This window comes from Patella vulgata, chromosome 6 (genome assembly GCF_932274485.2).
Source record: "Patella vulgata chromosome 6, xgPatVulg1.2, whole genome shotgun sequence".
In the NCBI taxonomy this organism is placed as follows: Eukaryota; Metazoa; Mollusca; class Gastropoda; family Patellidae; genus Patella; species Patella vulgata.
The window spans coordinates 53,051,069-53,067,731 of NC_065884.2; the positions used below are offsets into that span (position 1 = coordinate 53,051,069).

Genomic DNA, 16,663 nt, shown 5'->3' on the forward strand with positions numbered 1-16,663 from the left:
GGCCCATAATTCAATCGCTAAGTACTCGGTTCAGGGTGGATCAATTTGAATGAATTTTTCAGCAAATTCCCTTTACATTATCTAGTTTTTAACTATCTAATCTTTATCTAATCTCCCATAACGTATCTTTAAAATAACAGTCATGAAATAAATGCAAATGTCAATATAGTGAGACTAAAATGTGAGAACAAGTTATATTATGTATTAAAATTCTAATTTTTCCAGCAATAGAAATTTGACATGAATTTAAAGTATAGCTCTAGCTATAGGCCTAAACTAAATTCAAGACAAACATGTCTTGTTTTGTGTTGCTATATTTACCTGTTCCTGTTTAACATGTGATAACTGATGTCCACTGAATGGTTTCTTTACAGGAATAGTTGTTGGTGTTTCCTAAATTAAAAAATATAACATCAATATATGGTCTTATTAAAATAGATGTACCTATAAACTTCATGTAACTTTTGGCTTTTGTATAAGAGATGGTTAGCATTGATAGTTTAAGCCATTGATCATCATTAAATGGAATTCCGAATCCTTTGCAAATTACTATACTGTACTGTGAAAGTTAAATCTTTAAAAGGCCAAAACTGTTTGCCATCCTATGCAGAATATTAAACAAGCTAGCACCATTTTTTTATTGGCCTCGTTTTGATGCAAATGAATCAAAGACGAGAGATTATCTTACCAAGATATTTTGATTATGTGTTGTTAATAAAGTGTTCAATAATCAATTTGAGTGCTTTTTAGCATGGATCAATGAAACGAAATGGGTTTAACGTTCTACTATTCTGCTCCTACTGGGCTAATGAAGACAGGCATACACCACGAAGTATGATATGAGGGAAATTTAGCCCGGCCACCGGCACTACGATCTACCCTTATATCGAATTCCCTCTCCCAACGTTAATTTGTAACGTTTTTTGTCCCATCCGAATGACTATACATGTACGTTGTCCCTTGCCAGGCACTCTACACCACCGACAAGTGGGAACCATCCAGAAAATCCCAATAAACTTTATCGGTCCCGTGAACGATCCCTGCAGGTTTGCGAGCCACCGTAGCTCCCAGTAAGGATCAAGTCATGAAAAATTAGATATTGTCCAAAATATGTAAACAACAATCAATTCAGAAGAGTTTGAGTTGTATAATTGGTTTATGTAATTTATACTTAAATATTTAAAAACAACATAAAAAATGCAAGCAATTGAAAAAAAAATATTTTAAAATGCAAAATAATGAAAGGCAAAACAAAATAGAAATGAAAAATAAAACCTAACCTAAAGTAAAAATGAAAAATAAAACCCAACCAAAAGTAAAAATGAAAAATAAAACCCATCCCAAAGAAATAATGAAAAAACCCCAAAAAACAACTCAAAATAAAAATCAAAAAGTCACTTTAAAATTCTAAAGTATGATAGTCTATTAATGCTTCTTTTTTTTTTTTTACAGTTATGGTCTTATTCTAGTCAAGTCTTTAATTTAAGCATTTATAAAGCGAATAAATGTTAAGCTTAAAATAAACACATTTTTGCTGACAGTTAATTATGGGTAATTAAGCAACTTTCTTGATTCAAACAAAGAATAACGCAAATGTTCAATTTTAAAGCTATACATATTAAAATAAAAAAATAATATTTCATAGAATCAAGGAAAATTTCATTAAAACCATTATTTACCTTTACATTTATGACCATAAACCCTCAAAAGCAAAAGTCAATTTTATTGTATGATTGTAAATATTAACAATTTATAACTGTCATTACTGAAGGGGTTCATGAAAATATTTTTTGATTGATTGAGGTTTATGGAAATAATTTACTGATTAAAGGAGATTATACCCCCCCCCCCCCCAAATAAAAACATCAAATTATATCTTTAATGGGGCCAAATGAAAATACATTGCTGATTAGGTTTTCTGAAAGCATATCAATTATTGGTTTTATGCTAGTAGTTTTATGAACATATTTAACAGATGGAGTTGATGGATATGTTTTACGGATTGATTTTACAAAAATATTACTTATCAAATATATCATTGGGCTTTAATGAGAACATTTCCGTTCTGGATTACAATTTTTAAAAATATTTACCAATATTTATGAAATATTTTATATAATGTCGTTTATGGAAGTGTTTCACAAATGGGATGTATAAGGTATTTCACGGAATTGGGTCATTCAAGATGGAGTCCCAATTGGGGGCAAATTGTTAGTAAAACTAAACTAAAACTAAATAAACTAACAGAAATAGCAGGAACTGATTGTGTTGTCTGCGGAACCTTCTTTATTTCTTCTTTTACTATTCTTTGATTCTGTCGATCTCTTTCTTTGCGAGACTTTAATTTCTTCTTCTTCTTTTGGGTCTAAAAGTTCAGGGAGAAAATATTACCATTAATATAAAAAAAATTAAGAAACTTTAAAACATTTGTATTCCAAACTTACTATTAGAATCATTATGGTTAAAGATATTTTCAAAATGTTAAAATGTTCTAGCTTCCCTTTAAAGTATAAATATTCAATCCATACTTGTTATAGTCACACTATTGATAATGTAAATACATTGTGTCAATAACAATTCAAACTTTTCATTGATTTTCAATAATCATTATTCTAAAAATTAATATGATACAAAAATAACTCCACCATGACATAATTTAAAGGTTTCTTATCCACACAAAAAGGTTATAATTTAAAAAATATTAGAGTGCTTCTGTTTTTTACGGTGTTAGGATTCAAATATGTGCTAGGTTTTAGATTTCTACAGATGTGAAGACAGCTCCCTTAATGTAACTTTTCTTAAAGGAGCAAGACTTTTTTTATTTAGGCCAATAAGTAACAACCAATCGATAAGTCTGACGTATTATTCCCATCATAGGACTTGCTCTCAACCAAGATTACAATCTAATTTCTTCAGAGTGAACAAAGTTATTCTGCTTATTAATTTTAGTTCAGTTTTCGGCTTAAATCAGTTCTAAAAGTAAAACAGTTATATTTTAACACAGGCTTAAAATTTTAAGGATAGCTAAATAATGAACACTTCAAATCTACTTTCCCCTATCATGCAAATCAAAGATTTGTCTTTAATTAGTAGAGAATATGGCATTAGTAGAAGATATCAACTCTTTTAAAACTTAAATTATTTCAATAAGTCAAATGCTCGGTTTGAGATTTAAAACTAGCACAATTCTCTGAGATGCTTTCCTTCCTAATTCTGAGATTTATATTGATATTAAATGCTGTTTTCCTTCATAAACCGATTGCCAAAAAAAAAATACAGTTTATTTTATTAATATGACTTTAAGCTATGATTTTGAATTGTTTGTAGATTTAATTTTTTTTAAAGAGTTGATATAAATATGAATAAAAAATAATCATAGATTTATTAGAAAATGATTATCTATAGATATATTAGAAAACAATTACTGTTCATAGATTTATTAGAATATAACTGTTTGTAGATTTATTAGAAAATGATTATCTATAGATTTATTAGAAAACAATTACTGTTCATAGATTTATTAGAATATAACTGTTTGTAGATTTATTAGAAAATTTTGTTTTTTTAAAAGAGTTGACGTAAATATGAAGAAAAAATAATCATAGGTTTATTAGAAAATAATTATTTGTAGGTTTATTAGAAAAAAACTGTTTGTAGATTTATTAGAAAATAATTATTTGCAGCTCAGAGTTGACATAAAAATGATTAGAAATTAATTGTCAGTGTGGTAGATAATAAAACGGATGTAAAACAGCTGATCTCTGATATAATGTAGAAATAAATTGTACCAGCTTGAAAGCTTTTAAAACAGATTTCAATTATTTCTTACTCATAACTCATTTTTCATTCTTAGTGTATATATTGATTGTGACAAATCTAAGCACAAATTGTAAGTTATTTAAGAGTTTTAATAAGCTTATACAAAATAAATGAGTTGGCCATATGTGACATGTTCATATATATAATATATTATAGTCAATACAAAATTTCAAAATAGTAGATGTTTGTTTGTGCATATAGTGTAATTTATTACATGATCATCACATATGGGTTATCCTGTACAATTTAAACTTTAATATGGTAAATATCTTACCTAACTTATATACACTGGGGATATATATGTTTCTTTTGAATAGGCAAAAAACAGAGAGTGAGAGAGAGAAATGGGCTTGGTTCATATGGTATAATTTTTTTTAATATTTTGCTTGTGCGTAGCGGTATTTAGCAGGCTGGGAAGCAGTTTTGCTTTAAAAAAGGCAACAGTTAGAGCAAGTGTAGTGGAAGGAAACTGGGAGACCTGAAGGAAATCCACAAGGTTGTGCAAACAACTTTATCCTTGTCGCATACAACCATGGGATCGGAACGATGCCACTATTCATTTAATGGCAGACCTTATGATATGAAGGATTGTTGTGCCTTTAAGATCAAGATATTTAATTTAGAAGGGTTTAACAGTCCTTGTTGGTTCCCAGATCCTTCTCCAGACACTTTCTTGAATAAATAACACTTTATAAAAAGATATCATACTTAACAAAAGTGCTGCAACATAAAATATTGTACCCTCAATCTGTATTGCAATAGACAAATATGTGACCCGTGGCAAAATGAGTCGGAATGCGCTAAGTCTAATAACGAGCTACAGACAAAACAAGTGAAAATATTGATTTCGATCGAAATTGAGATGTTCACAAAAGTTAAAAATAGCAATAAAACATTTTAAAACACCTTTATTTGGATGTTTTTTTAAGAGTACCATATTCACAAAATACACAAATCTTTTTTTTTTCTTAAAATTCTCAGAGAAGTTGGTTATTTTTCTCTGCTATAATAGCAGAACGACCGGTCAATACTTGAAAATAACAATGGACCTATTGTATATGCAAAACCTTATTTTAATTCAGTCATGTGACAAAGTTAACAGAACACACATACAGCTGTGGTGGTTTATTTGATGATCAAGACACTAAACTTGATTACCCAATCAACAATTTTAATCTCCTAATAACTAAGGTGCTATTTATTGAAGAGATTAACAGAAGTTATTCTCACCAAAGTTATAATATACAAAACATAGATTTCTAATGTATGGACCATTCTCATTTGTTCTACATCATAACACTACATGCCATATGTTTTGTTACGAAAAGAGTGCATTGCTTGAGATAAAAATTCCAGTTGGCGGGAAAAAACATTTTGTTATATAAAAATTATTTTCCATTTTGGTGGAAATTGTCGGATCAAATTTTTACTATGATTTTGGCCTTCACCAAAACCTGAAAACCTATAGGAAGAATTATTAAACGACAAAATAGCAAATAAATGGCATGGTTGCTATGTGATTTTGCTTTGGAAGATACCGACATCTATACTAGTCAAGGTATTGGAATTGAGAACATGAAAATAACAATAACTCAATTTTCAAAATTCCTCATTGCGACTCATTTTGCCAGCACATGTCACATATTTTACTGTAATGCCATATACACAAATTTACTGCTATGTTTCTTATAAAATATAATGCTGATGTATTGGAGAAAATGCACCTGTCAAATATCGTTTGTTAAAAAGTGTTTTTTGCAATGGATTTTCTGCCATTATTTGCGCATATTAAATATCTGCTGTATAGATGTAGTATTATAAATCATAAGATAAATGTCAATATATGTAACTGAATGTGCAGGACTGCAGGTCACCATACTTCGATTTTGCCACAGTCAATTATGGGTGTTGAGTACTCCCAAATGCACATTTTAAAGCTAGCACTCTAAGTTTTGTTCATAACAAATGACTTTTTTTTTGTTATTTAGGGCGATAAGCTACATATAAATCACAAAAAAAATCCCGGTACCAATTGTATTTACCAACTGTGTTCCAAAATTAGCCCAAAAGCATGATAATAAAAATGAGTGCTGATGGCAACAACAGTCAAATTTTCTCAGTTATCCCTGTATGGATTTTTATCAAGTTTGGCATGAACAATGCTAAATGCAAGCCTAAGAAACGTAAGGGATACTTCTTGACTATAGACCAAGGTTTGCCTGGTATCCATGGAGATGCCAGAAAATGATGAGTTTTCTTGAAAGTTCTAAAAGTTCATACTAAAAAGATATATCGATAATCCCTCCCTTCAATCAAAAGTAGAGATTATAGATGACATTTCGACACCAAACATGTTAAAAAATATCTACTCGAAGTATTTCAAAATCTTTGTTCATTATTTATCTTCAAACGAGATTATGTGATTTTTGGTAAATTCCTTGAACACTTCCACAACAAGTTTTAAAATACAACAATTTGGCTGTAAAAAGTAAATATTTACTTGATTGTTTACTGCAGATCATGTAACGGATGTGTATGACGTCATAATTTATTCAAGAACTGCTCTAGGTCGGGGAAAACCTTCTCGTTTGCTATAAAATCTATTTTTCTTTGCCACTTGTATCTCAATGAAAAGGTAACAACATATACACTCATCAAAATTAATCAAAGAGAAACATTCTCAAATGGCTTTTGATCGAGTTTCTTAAAAAAAAAAACCAACCTGTGACTGATATGGCTAAAACAATACAGTAACACTGGACCAAAATACAGATTTTGTATATTAAAATCAGTTTACCCCAAACTGCATTATTATTTACTTCAAAAATTAATGCCTTAGACCACTCAACCACCCAATGTTCTGATCTGTACATAGGATTCTTCTACCCACCAATTATATGTTGTCATGCTTTAATTATGTTCTAAATCTTAATCTATATTGAAGCTTGACAACATAATTGGTGGGTAGAAAAATCATATGTACAGATCAGAACGTTGGGTGGTTGAGTGGTATAATGTGTGCACTTTAGATCAGAAGGTCTGTCAAGCTAATTGTTTGAAAAAAAATTGTACCATATGTTTAAGTCAAGTGGATGTTTCATCCCATTTCTCTCTCGAATCTCTCCTTATACAGATCAAGCATGGTTGATACAGATGCAGCAATCACAAAATAATTCTTAGAAATAATCCATACAAATATCCCCAAGCAATAAACATCACAATATCATATAAAGCAATAATAGATCGAATTCAGAACATTGTGGGAGATCCAGTTGACCAGAAACCTGTCCTTAAGCACTCATTATCTTGTTGTTCTCCTGGGGGTGACGCACTTCAAACACATTCTAAGGTTCCGCAAATTCATGTACGATCGACGTGAAACTTGGAATGCTTGTTCCTTGGACAATTGTGCATCGATTGACAGACATCGATCTTTGATATGACATCACAATCCAAGATGGCAGCGAAGACGTCATGCTCGCTTCCCGGTCACTAGTATGGTGTTACTTGTTATAATTAGAATATTATATCATTAACATGAAGATGACTGCGATGACGTCATGCTCGGTTCCTTGTCACCATTGACATGAAGATGACTGCGATAACGTCATGCTCGGTTCCTGGTCACCATTAACATGAAGATTACTGCGATGACGTCATGCTCGGTGGTTCCTGGTTACTAGTATGGTGGTACTTGTTATAATTAGAATATTATCTCATTAACATGAATAAAAATAATTTTAAATTTTATCAGATTATCCCTTTCAGTAATTTCTATAGCATTAGGTTTGTCAATAGCAATCTTATCAATATTCCTAGCAGTTGAAAGTTAGTATAAAAAGATCAAGCCACACAAACAAACAAATACAGAATTAAAAGTTTTACTTGTAATTCTTCTTGTAACTAATAAATAAAAGCATTAGATCAAATGAACAAATCCTCACAAGAGTATCATCTGAATATGGCAATTGTTTCCTATATGGAGGGTTAAAAATATATTATTCAAACTCTAACCCAAAGGTAAACACACCTATTATAGATTATTCCTGTTGGCAATAATCAATCCACTCTTCTACTGATTTTTATCAATTAATTTCAGATGTAATTTACAATATCTACCAAGGCATACTGGACCCCAAAATTTAGAAGGACAGTACAAATTTAGCCTGAATTTATCAATGAATATTGACTGAAATTAATACTTTTTCGCAAAAAAGCTGTGGAGAAAATTCACTCTGGACAAATTTAGGTTGGGGGGAATGCAGCTTTCCTCGACCCTCCCTGGACGAATTTGGGGGGACTGGAAAAGAATCAAACCGTTTATATTTTAATTAAATTCCAAATAAATAACAGATAACAGATTGTTTTAAACACTTACTCGTTGATTAGAATACTGTAAATGTACTGGAGGTCCATCAGACACAGAACTATCAGATCCACCATCACTACAAAATAATAACATAATACTCTATTTAAATGCAATAAAAACTCAATGATATGAGAGAGAGAGAGATAGAGAGAAATGGGGTTGAACGTCCACTCGACACAAACTAGGTCATTTCGGGACTAACATATGGTTTTAATTTTATTTCAATAATTCGCTTGCGCGTAGGGGTCTTTAGCAGTGGGAGGAAACCAGAGAACCCAGAGAAAACCCACGAGGTTGGACAGGCGACCCTACTCCTTGTCATTCGAAACCACGCCAGTTGACTCAATGACAGGCTTTATGATACAGCACGCACGTGCTAACCATTCGGCCATCCAACCCCCCTCAATGATATGACATGATTTAAATGTAACATAGTTGTGTATAAGATTGTAATTTAGTTTCAGTTCACCATTGGAAATTACAAACTGAGTAGTATATCAGTCCTTGATTTTAGACACTCAATACATGTATTACTACACTATGAATTAATGGCACTGAGCACAATACTTGGTTAGATATAATTAAAGATGTAAAGATTATTGACTTACCTTGATTCCAACTCGGAGGAGAAATCACTGAGATCTATATCTTGTGGTGATGATACACCTTCCTTCTCCATTCTACTCAATATCTCCTTCTTTATTTTATCCTCCAAATCAGCATAGATATTAGCACACTGTGTCAAAAATAACATTTCACATAGATATTAGCACACTGTCAAAAATAACATTTATTGACATAGATATTAGCACACTGTCAAAAATAATATTTAACAGAGATATTAGCACTCTGTCAAAAATAATTTTTAACAGCGCTATTAGTAAATGGTTCACCCCCCCCCCCCCCCCCCAAAAAAAAATATTAGATATCAGCACACTATTTGAAAAAACACATTTAATTAACAATTATGATATCACACTGCTTAAATTAATATTTAACATTGATGTTAGACCACTCCTAGAAATAATATCTAAACATATTATAACATGGTCCACAAAAACAGTCAACAGATATATTAGCACACAGTTGAAAATAATATTTAACATGTTTATTTGCACACTGTTTACAATAATATACTAATATTGATATTGGCCCACTCCTTGATATAACACCTATCATATAGATATATTTAAAGAACACACTATTCCATGAGATATTAGCACACCATTCCACATAATATTTGATAATGCCATTAGAACATGAACATTGATGAAACATGACTAAAACATTTCTCATTTGTTTGTGAAGTTTTGTACTACATTCTCCTCTAGAGAGTTACCATGAAAAAGACATTTTTTAAAAAAATATTTCATACCAGAGAAATAAAGGGCTATTGAAAGTTTCCATAATGTATAGCTTTTTACTAGGGTAAACAGGGTTCCATGCACTGATGTCTAGCACATCGCAAAGTACATACATATATCTGACATTAAATTTTGTGCAATGTATAAAACAAATAAAGCTGGGCATTTATCTATTATATTTATCACTGAATTTGATATATATATTATTGTTATCTAAATAATTTTGTTTACTAAAAGGGGATAATTTACATGATGAAGTACATCTAGAATACTCTGTGCAGCATTTAACACTATATTTTAGCTAAATATCAATAATCAAATTTTAATATCTCGTTTAGTAGAAGATTGAAGAGTAATAGCTTACAAATAATTACTAAATATCAAACATTCATAAAGCTATTTATACCGAAAAAATCAAAATTGCTAAAGTATATAAGTGGTGGACGGTGGGTATGACCTATTGTCTGTGTCTACTGTATTTACTATATATCTAGTCTCTATATTGTGCAATGTGATAGCATTTATAATGCAAGGGAGATAAACAGTATTTAGTTACCATTTAAACATAGATAATTTTACAACATCAATAGACCACAGTGTAAGTTATTAATAAAAAAAATCATGATTATACTAATATTATAAACAATCAATATATTTAAAATTCATACTTTTTAATCAAGACTGGAAATTATAGCTTAAATTCTTACAAAATATATCCAGAATAGATACTTTTTAATTGAGGATGGTATTAATAGCAATGATTCTTGTAAAATTACTTTAGAAAGAAGAGAATTCTATCAAATTGGAAGGTATAAATTAATTAGCTAATTAGGTTTCAGCTAAGCATTAAAATCAAGCACATAAAAGAAAACTAACAAGGTTGCAGTTTTATTTGCTTCTAAAAAATATTTTCTGGATATTTTTGAGTAAAAGCAACTTACTTTTGTATTATCTGGATCACAATAATCTAATAATGTATCACAAAAATGGTAACCTAGCGACTCAAAATCAGCCACCGAGAAATGATGTCCTTTAGTTTTACCTAAAGACGATCCACAAAATGTTGCCTGTAAAAGAAAGTTTGTTTGTAACAAATTCACAATGGGTCAACTGTAGTCTAATAAATTCATTTTCTGAAAATTATGGTTGGAAGGCAGCACATCACCATTTAAAGGAATATAATGTTCATATGGTTTCATTAAAATATTTGGGAAGAATTGTGACACTGAGTGTATTTTAACAAAAGAGTATGATCACAGTTGTTTTTATTCGATCAAACAGGATCATTGTATGAAATGGGGTTCAACATACTACTGTTCTGTTCCGACTGGGCTAATGAAGACAGGAATACGCCATACAGTAAGCTATGAGGGAAATTTTGCTCGAACAGCAGCATTCAGCCTACTCTTATATCGAGTTCGAAATACCAAGGGATCTTTAATGTGCAAGCCATCCTAACGACTATACATTGTCCCTTGCCACTACTTTTCTGCTCCGAGTGGGCTAATAAAGATGGACAAACATCATGCAGCGCGCTCTAAGCCTACTCTTACATCGAAATCCAACTACCAACTACGCCAATGTGTACGCAGGATCTCAGTTTTCCGTACCATCCAATTAACTATAAATTGTCCCTTGCCAGATCCTGCACCACTGACAAGGGGAAACCATGCCGGAAAATCATGATGAACACAGGATCTCTGGGTTAGCGAGCAATGTCTTACGCACTGTGGTTTTAAGGGCTCAGGATAGGGGCATGAACATGACCTCAGCTCTTGGATCTGAGGAAAATAAAATTTCATGTTGACCTACCTCTAATGTAAAACTATTTAATACTCCCATATTCCATACAACTATACGTCCTGTACCTTCTTTACTCTTCTGTACTTTAAACTTACACGAATCAAAACTAAACTGTAATAAATAACAAAACATTGGCAATCAAATCCTGAAAATTGTCATAATTAGTAAGTAAAAAGACAAAACCAATTGATTCATGTGCCCACTGTTAATTCCCCTACTTGTAGTATTTCCAGTTACGAATAGCTGTATCATTGTTCAGCGGAAAAACTGAAGAAAATTCCAATTAAACTTAATTCCTGAAAATCATCTACTGAGAACAGTTTAGACAACTTGATTCAAACAAATTCCCTTTTGAACAGGAGTCAGATCTATCATTTTCATCGGCTAGGAGCTAAAATTTGTACTGAATTTTAACTTTCAGCCAATAACAAAGCTGTTTATCTAAATTAAGTTTAAATCAGCATTTTGGGAGATTAGATAAAGAGCTTACAGTTCCTTGCTAAAATAGTTAAAAAATAGATAACGTAAAGGAAAAATATAATGAAAATTTCAATCAAATTACTTCACTCCGATCCGAGAAATCCTCATTTTACTAACACTGTAGCCTCAATTGTCATTGTTACCATTGTTACAATAATAAGCAAAGTCTTGATTATCTATTTTTGCAGCTAATCTTCAATGGCCGTTGAACCGCTGATCGGATTGCAGTTTGTTTAAAATTGGATCCATCAGCAGGCATCGAGAGTTGATAATGGTCTTGTCATGTCATTAATGTCTAATTAATAGTTTATATAACATTTCAGGCATAAAGAAAGACCTCCAATAGGCAGATTTAGCTCTTGCATAATGCCGGTTTCATTTTTCATGAATAACCTCCATGGCTGCAGAGCAGTCATCATAATCAGCAATTGGTAATATATAGATATATTGCTGATCTAATTCTGTTAATTTTCTTTATTCGATTCTTACTATATTTAGCATACCTTTGTTGGTGCATTTTTTCCTAACATGCAGGGGAAAATTCTCTCTCGAAGTCGTCTCTCAGATTGATGTTTATTTTCACAGCCATAAATAAAAACATTTTGTTTACGACTATGACCATGCAAATCACAATATACAACAATTTCTCTTTCCTGTAATAATCTGGAATAAATGATGAGTTTGTGAACAATTGGTATTATACTTTGGAGATGGAATTAGACTTCTGTTTATGTCTTGTCTTGTAGATAAAAAAAAGAGCTTGATCTAAACTATTTAAACTGATAACTCGCTTGAAAACACTTGTAACAACACACATACACAATAGCTTGAAGAATTGCAAAATGGCGAGAGAGAGAAATGGGGTTTACCACAATACAAACTAGGTAATTTTGGAACTAACATATGGTGCATTTTTCATTTCAATAATTCGCTTTTGTGTAGGGATCTTTAGCAGCCATGAGGAAACCCGAGAAAACTCATGAGGTTAGGCAGGCAAGTGTGGGATCGTAGCCATGCCACTTGACACAATGACAGACCTTATGATCTAAAGCACATTTGTTAGACAATTTGGCCACCAAGTGCTCTGCAAAATGGAGAGAGAGAGAAATGGGGCTTAACATCCACTTGACATAAACAAGGTCATTTCGGGACTAACATATGGTTCAATTTTATTTCAATAACTTGCTTGCGCATAGGGGTCTTTAGCAGTGGGAGGAAACCATGTACAACCCAGGAATCGAAACCACACCAGTTGACTTAATGACAGACCTTAAGATACAACACGCACACACTAACCATTCGGCCTTTCAGCTGTCCAACACCCCCCCTGCAAATTAGAACTACCTATGTAAATCTAATACCAAATTAAGACGGCTTACTTTCTAATCATACTTCTGGTGTGCCAAACTGATGGATAGGAATCTTTAAGCATTGTTTTATAATTTCTGTTTAAATCTCGTCCTGCTAGTGAACATCTATAATTACCAACTATCACACCATCAGGGTTTAACATGGGAACTATTTTAAAGATGAATGTATCACGAAGTAGCTGATAGAAAAAAAAATCATTACTAAATTACATTATGTCTGAATTATAAAAAATTTCAACTTGATCTAATCTGATTAACATACAGATCTAAATTTCATTTCATTTTTTTATACTTTTGATCACATAGATATGACTGTTTGCAACAGAGGTCACGTCGAGGAGTCAAATAGGTGAACTTTTGACAGAATAATGTAAAATATATATATTACTTTTGTTTTGTTTTGTACTGCTCTATACTTGTCTCCCATGATTCAGTGCACACCTAAACTAAAGCTGGAATCAACAGACAATTTCATTTGCTAATCTCTTATATCAAAGAGTATGTAGTGGACTGAAACATATTGTGGAATTAAAACGAGTCTCCAACAGCTTTTTCAACTTAATGACAGAATCACAATTTAATAATTAGAGTATTCAATATTATTATTTATGCTCTCGACAATTAATTCAACAGGTAGTGATATAAGTACCTTTGCATCAGCTGAATTTCCAGTGAGGTAATCAATAAAACCTTTCATCATCCAACTTGAATTACTTTCACCAGGGTGAACACGAGATGTTATTACTACAGCTTTCTTGTGCTGTAACAAAAAATACTTTTATAGATATTATTATCAATCAACATTTATCATCGAAAGAGGTAATCAGAATGTAAAATGTTATGGACATTATAGTTCCATTACACCATTTGCATTTTTCGCTAAAATGTAAAATATTAAATTTCTCATAGCTTAATCCACGCTAAATACTGAACGGAATTGAACCAGTTTCAGACTGATATTTCTATTAGAGATTCATCTTTCACAATATTGTAGTTTGCAAGGGATTCCTATTACGCAATGAGACTTTAAGGAACTTCAACATACGTTAATCATGGTTAACTTTTATGTACTGACATAGCAGTTTTATTGTCCATTTATTATTCAAGGCTTTGTTTTCTATTTTTTTCTTTTTAATCTATTCTACTTTGTTTCCTTAATTTTCGTGACATCATTGTGCTTATGGCATCATCTCATTGAAGCATATGTCATAAGTTGTATCCAATGCTTCAATAATAAACTTATCCCTGACATCAAGAAGTATGATGTATAACCACAACATCAACAAATCAGATTATGTTGATATTTTCATTCAATATACAGTGTCCACAAAATTTTAACTCAAATATATTCCAGTTTAACAAAAAAAAAAAAAAAAAAAATTACCTTTAAGTCATCTGGATTTTGTGAAGGGGAGGTAATTGTAAGTAAATAGACTAGGTTACCAGCTAATGTTCTACATAATACTCTCTGTTTACAGATTCGGGATTTAATTGGATCGTTGCTCAATTCTAATAAATAATCCTACAAAAATATATGCATTTTCAATAAATATGTAAATCAAAAGAAGTAAATTGTCCTATAAATCTTTAATTTAAGGGGATTTTTTGTCCCAATTTATTGGTAGTTTCATACCTGAGTCCAGAGGCGTAGCCGTGAAATATATATTCGAGTGGTCTGCAAATGAAATTATATAAAATGTTGACAATCTGTGACGCCGGAGGCACGAGGCTGCGCAGCAGCCGATGTAGCGATATTCAGACCCCCCCCCCCCCCACTGGTTTATCAATAATGTATTACAGGGTTATTTCCCTTTTGGCATGGATAAAGGGTTATAACTTCAATCACACAAGTAGTTTCGTAACCGGAAGTCCGTCTCATAACTATATCAGTTCATTTAGTAGTGACGTGTGTCCAGTATGAAGTAGTGTATGTATTATTTACAGAACACCTGATGCCACTTCTCACCAATATGGGAAGTTCACTAAGCTACCACTATTCAAGTTTCATGAAGAATATAGAAATAAGAGGAAATAAACTAACAAAAGTCAAGTCTTACTTGTAAATCAGTATAGGTATAAGGATAACAATGAGCAAAATAAACATCATCATGAGTATGTGAAAACTGTGACATCCATGTTAATGAATAAAATGGCTTATCTCCTTTAGGTACTTCATATCTGAAACAACAAAGATTAATAATATACATACAAGAATTGAAAATATTCAGGGGTTAGAGTATCAGAATAATTTAATAATATACATTCAAGAATTGAAAACCAACTGATCCAGGGGTTAGATTATCTGAATAATTTAATAATATACATACAAGAAATGAAAACATTCAGGGGTTAACTAGTTAAGAGTATCGGAATAATTTAATAATATACATTCAAGAATTAAAAACCAACTGATCCAGGGGATAGAGTATCCAAATGTTTCACAACAGATCAGTCGAAGTCTGTCATCTATGCATGCCACGTGTCTGCACCCATGACTGTATGATAAGGTGTATAGTTGCTCGTCTAACCTTATAGTATTTCCTTACACTGATACCCAATGTAGTGTCATAGAGCAATTAGAGATTGCTAGTTTAAAACTAAGGCCTTCATAAAAATGCTGTTGCAAGTTCTGCTGACCTAGGTCTGCCTTCTAATGAACAATAGTGAGGCTACAATATAGTAAATCATTAAAAGTCAATTTAATTACTCTCTCAAAATATGTTTTAGCTTACTTGAGATTATTTCTGTAATATTTGATATTATTTCCAGCACGAACCCAGCCTATTTTCTTCTGTTGTGCTGTTTTTTCACTGTACATCAGAGGTTTCATACCATAATTATACAAACTATCAGGCTATAATAAATAAAATACTAAATATAGGGCAAGAACAAATATTGTTTAATAATAGTCTAAAGCTGGTACGCTTAATTATAATCGTGTACAACACTGACTATTTAAATTACAAACAGGAAGCCACGATGGTTCAGTAAGGTGCTGGCTCTCTAACCAAGCGGTTCGGGGTTAGATCCTGGATTTGGTCGAGGTTCCCCTCTTGATTTTCCAGCACTGTTTCTCCTTGACACCAGTTTCATTAGTTTTTTATAACTTCATACACTATACATGTTTTTTTTATATAGACCAAATTAAATATAGTTCAATTGACAGCAGTTTGTTTTTACCATATACCTAGTGTGTTTTTTATAATTTTTTGAAAATATAGATCTACTGATAACTAGTGGGTTGTTTTTTTTATAATTTTTAAAAAATATAGTTCCACTGATCACAGTTTTCCCAATATACCAAGTAGATTTTTTAAATATTTCTTTTATTATAGTTCCAATGATAACAGTTTTACAATATTATGTATGTTTTCCACAGAGTTCCACTGATATCTGTTTCAAATACTTTTGTTTGTTTTTACACTATTTCTGGTGTTTTTTGATAGACTGCTTTAAAT

General features: G+C 31.6%; 1 protein-coding gene across 1 annotated transcript in view; it reads right to left on the bottom strand.

Annotated features, from left to right (window-relative positions):
- The window catches only part of LOC126823462 (cytosolic carboxypeptidase 2), a 55,059-nt gene that overhangs the window by 26,245 nt on the left and 12,151 nt on the right, over positions 1-16,663 (bottom strand). The window contains exons 10-22 of the mRNA XM_056101829.1: positions 15,938-16,059; positions 15,263-15,383; positions 14,590-14,727; positions 13,855-13,965; positions 13,215-13,384; positions 12,339-12,498; positions 11,365-11,466; positions 10,494-10,619; positions 8,797-8,924; positions 8,198-8,264; positions 7,705-7,722; positions 2,246-2,365; positions 322-393 (exon numbers count right to left, since the gene is read on the bottom strand). Of these exons, the coding sequence (XP_055957804.1) occupies positions 322-393; positions 2,246-2,365; positions 7,705-7,722; positions 8,198-8,264; positions 8,797-8,924; positions 10,494-10,619; positions 11,365-11,466; positions 12,339-12,498; positions 13,215-13,384; positions 13,855-13,965; positions 14,590-14,727; positions 15,263-15,383; positions 15,938-16,059 (1,455 nt within the window). The remainder of the gene's footprint in view (positions 1-321; positions 394-2,245; positions 2,366-7,704; positions 7,723-8,197; positions 8,265-8,796; positions 8,925-10,493; positions 10,620-11,364; positions 11,467-12,338; positions 12,499-13,214; positions 13,385-13,854; positions 13,966-14,589; positions 14,728-15,262; positions 15,384-15,937; positions 16,060-16,663) is intronic.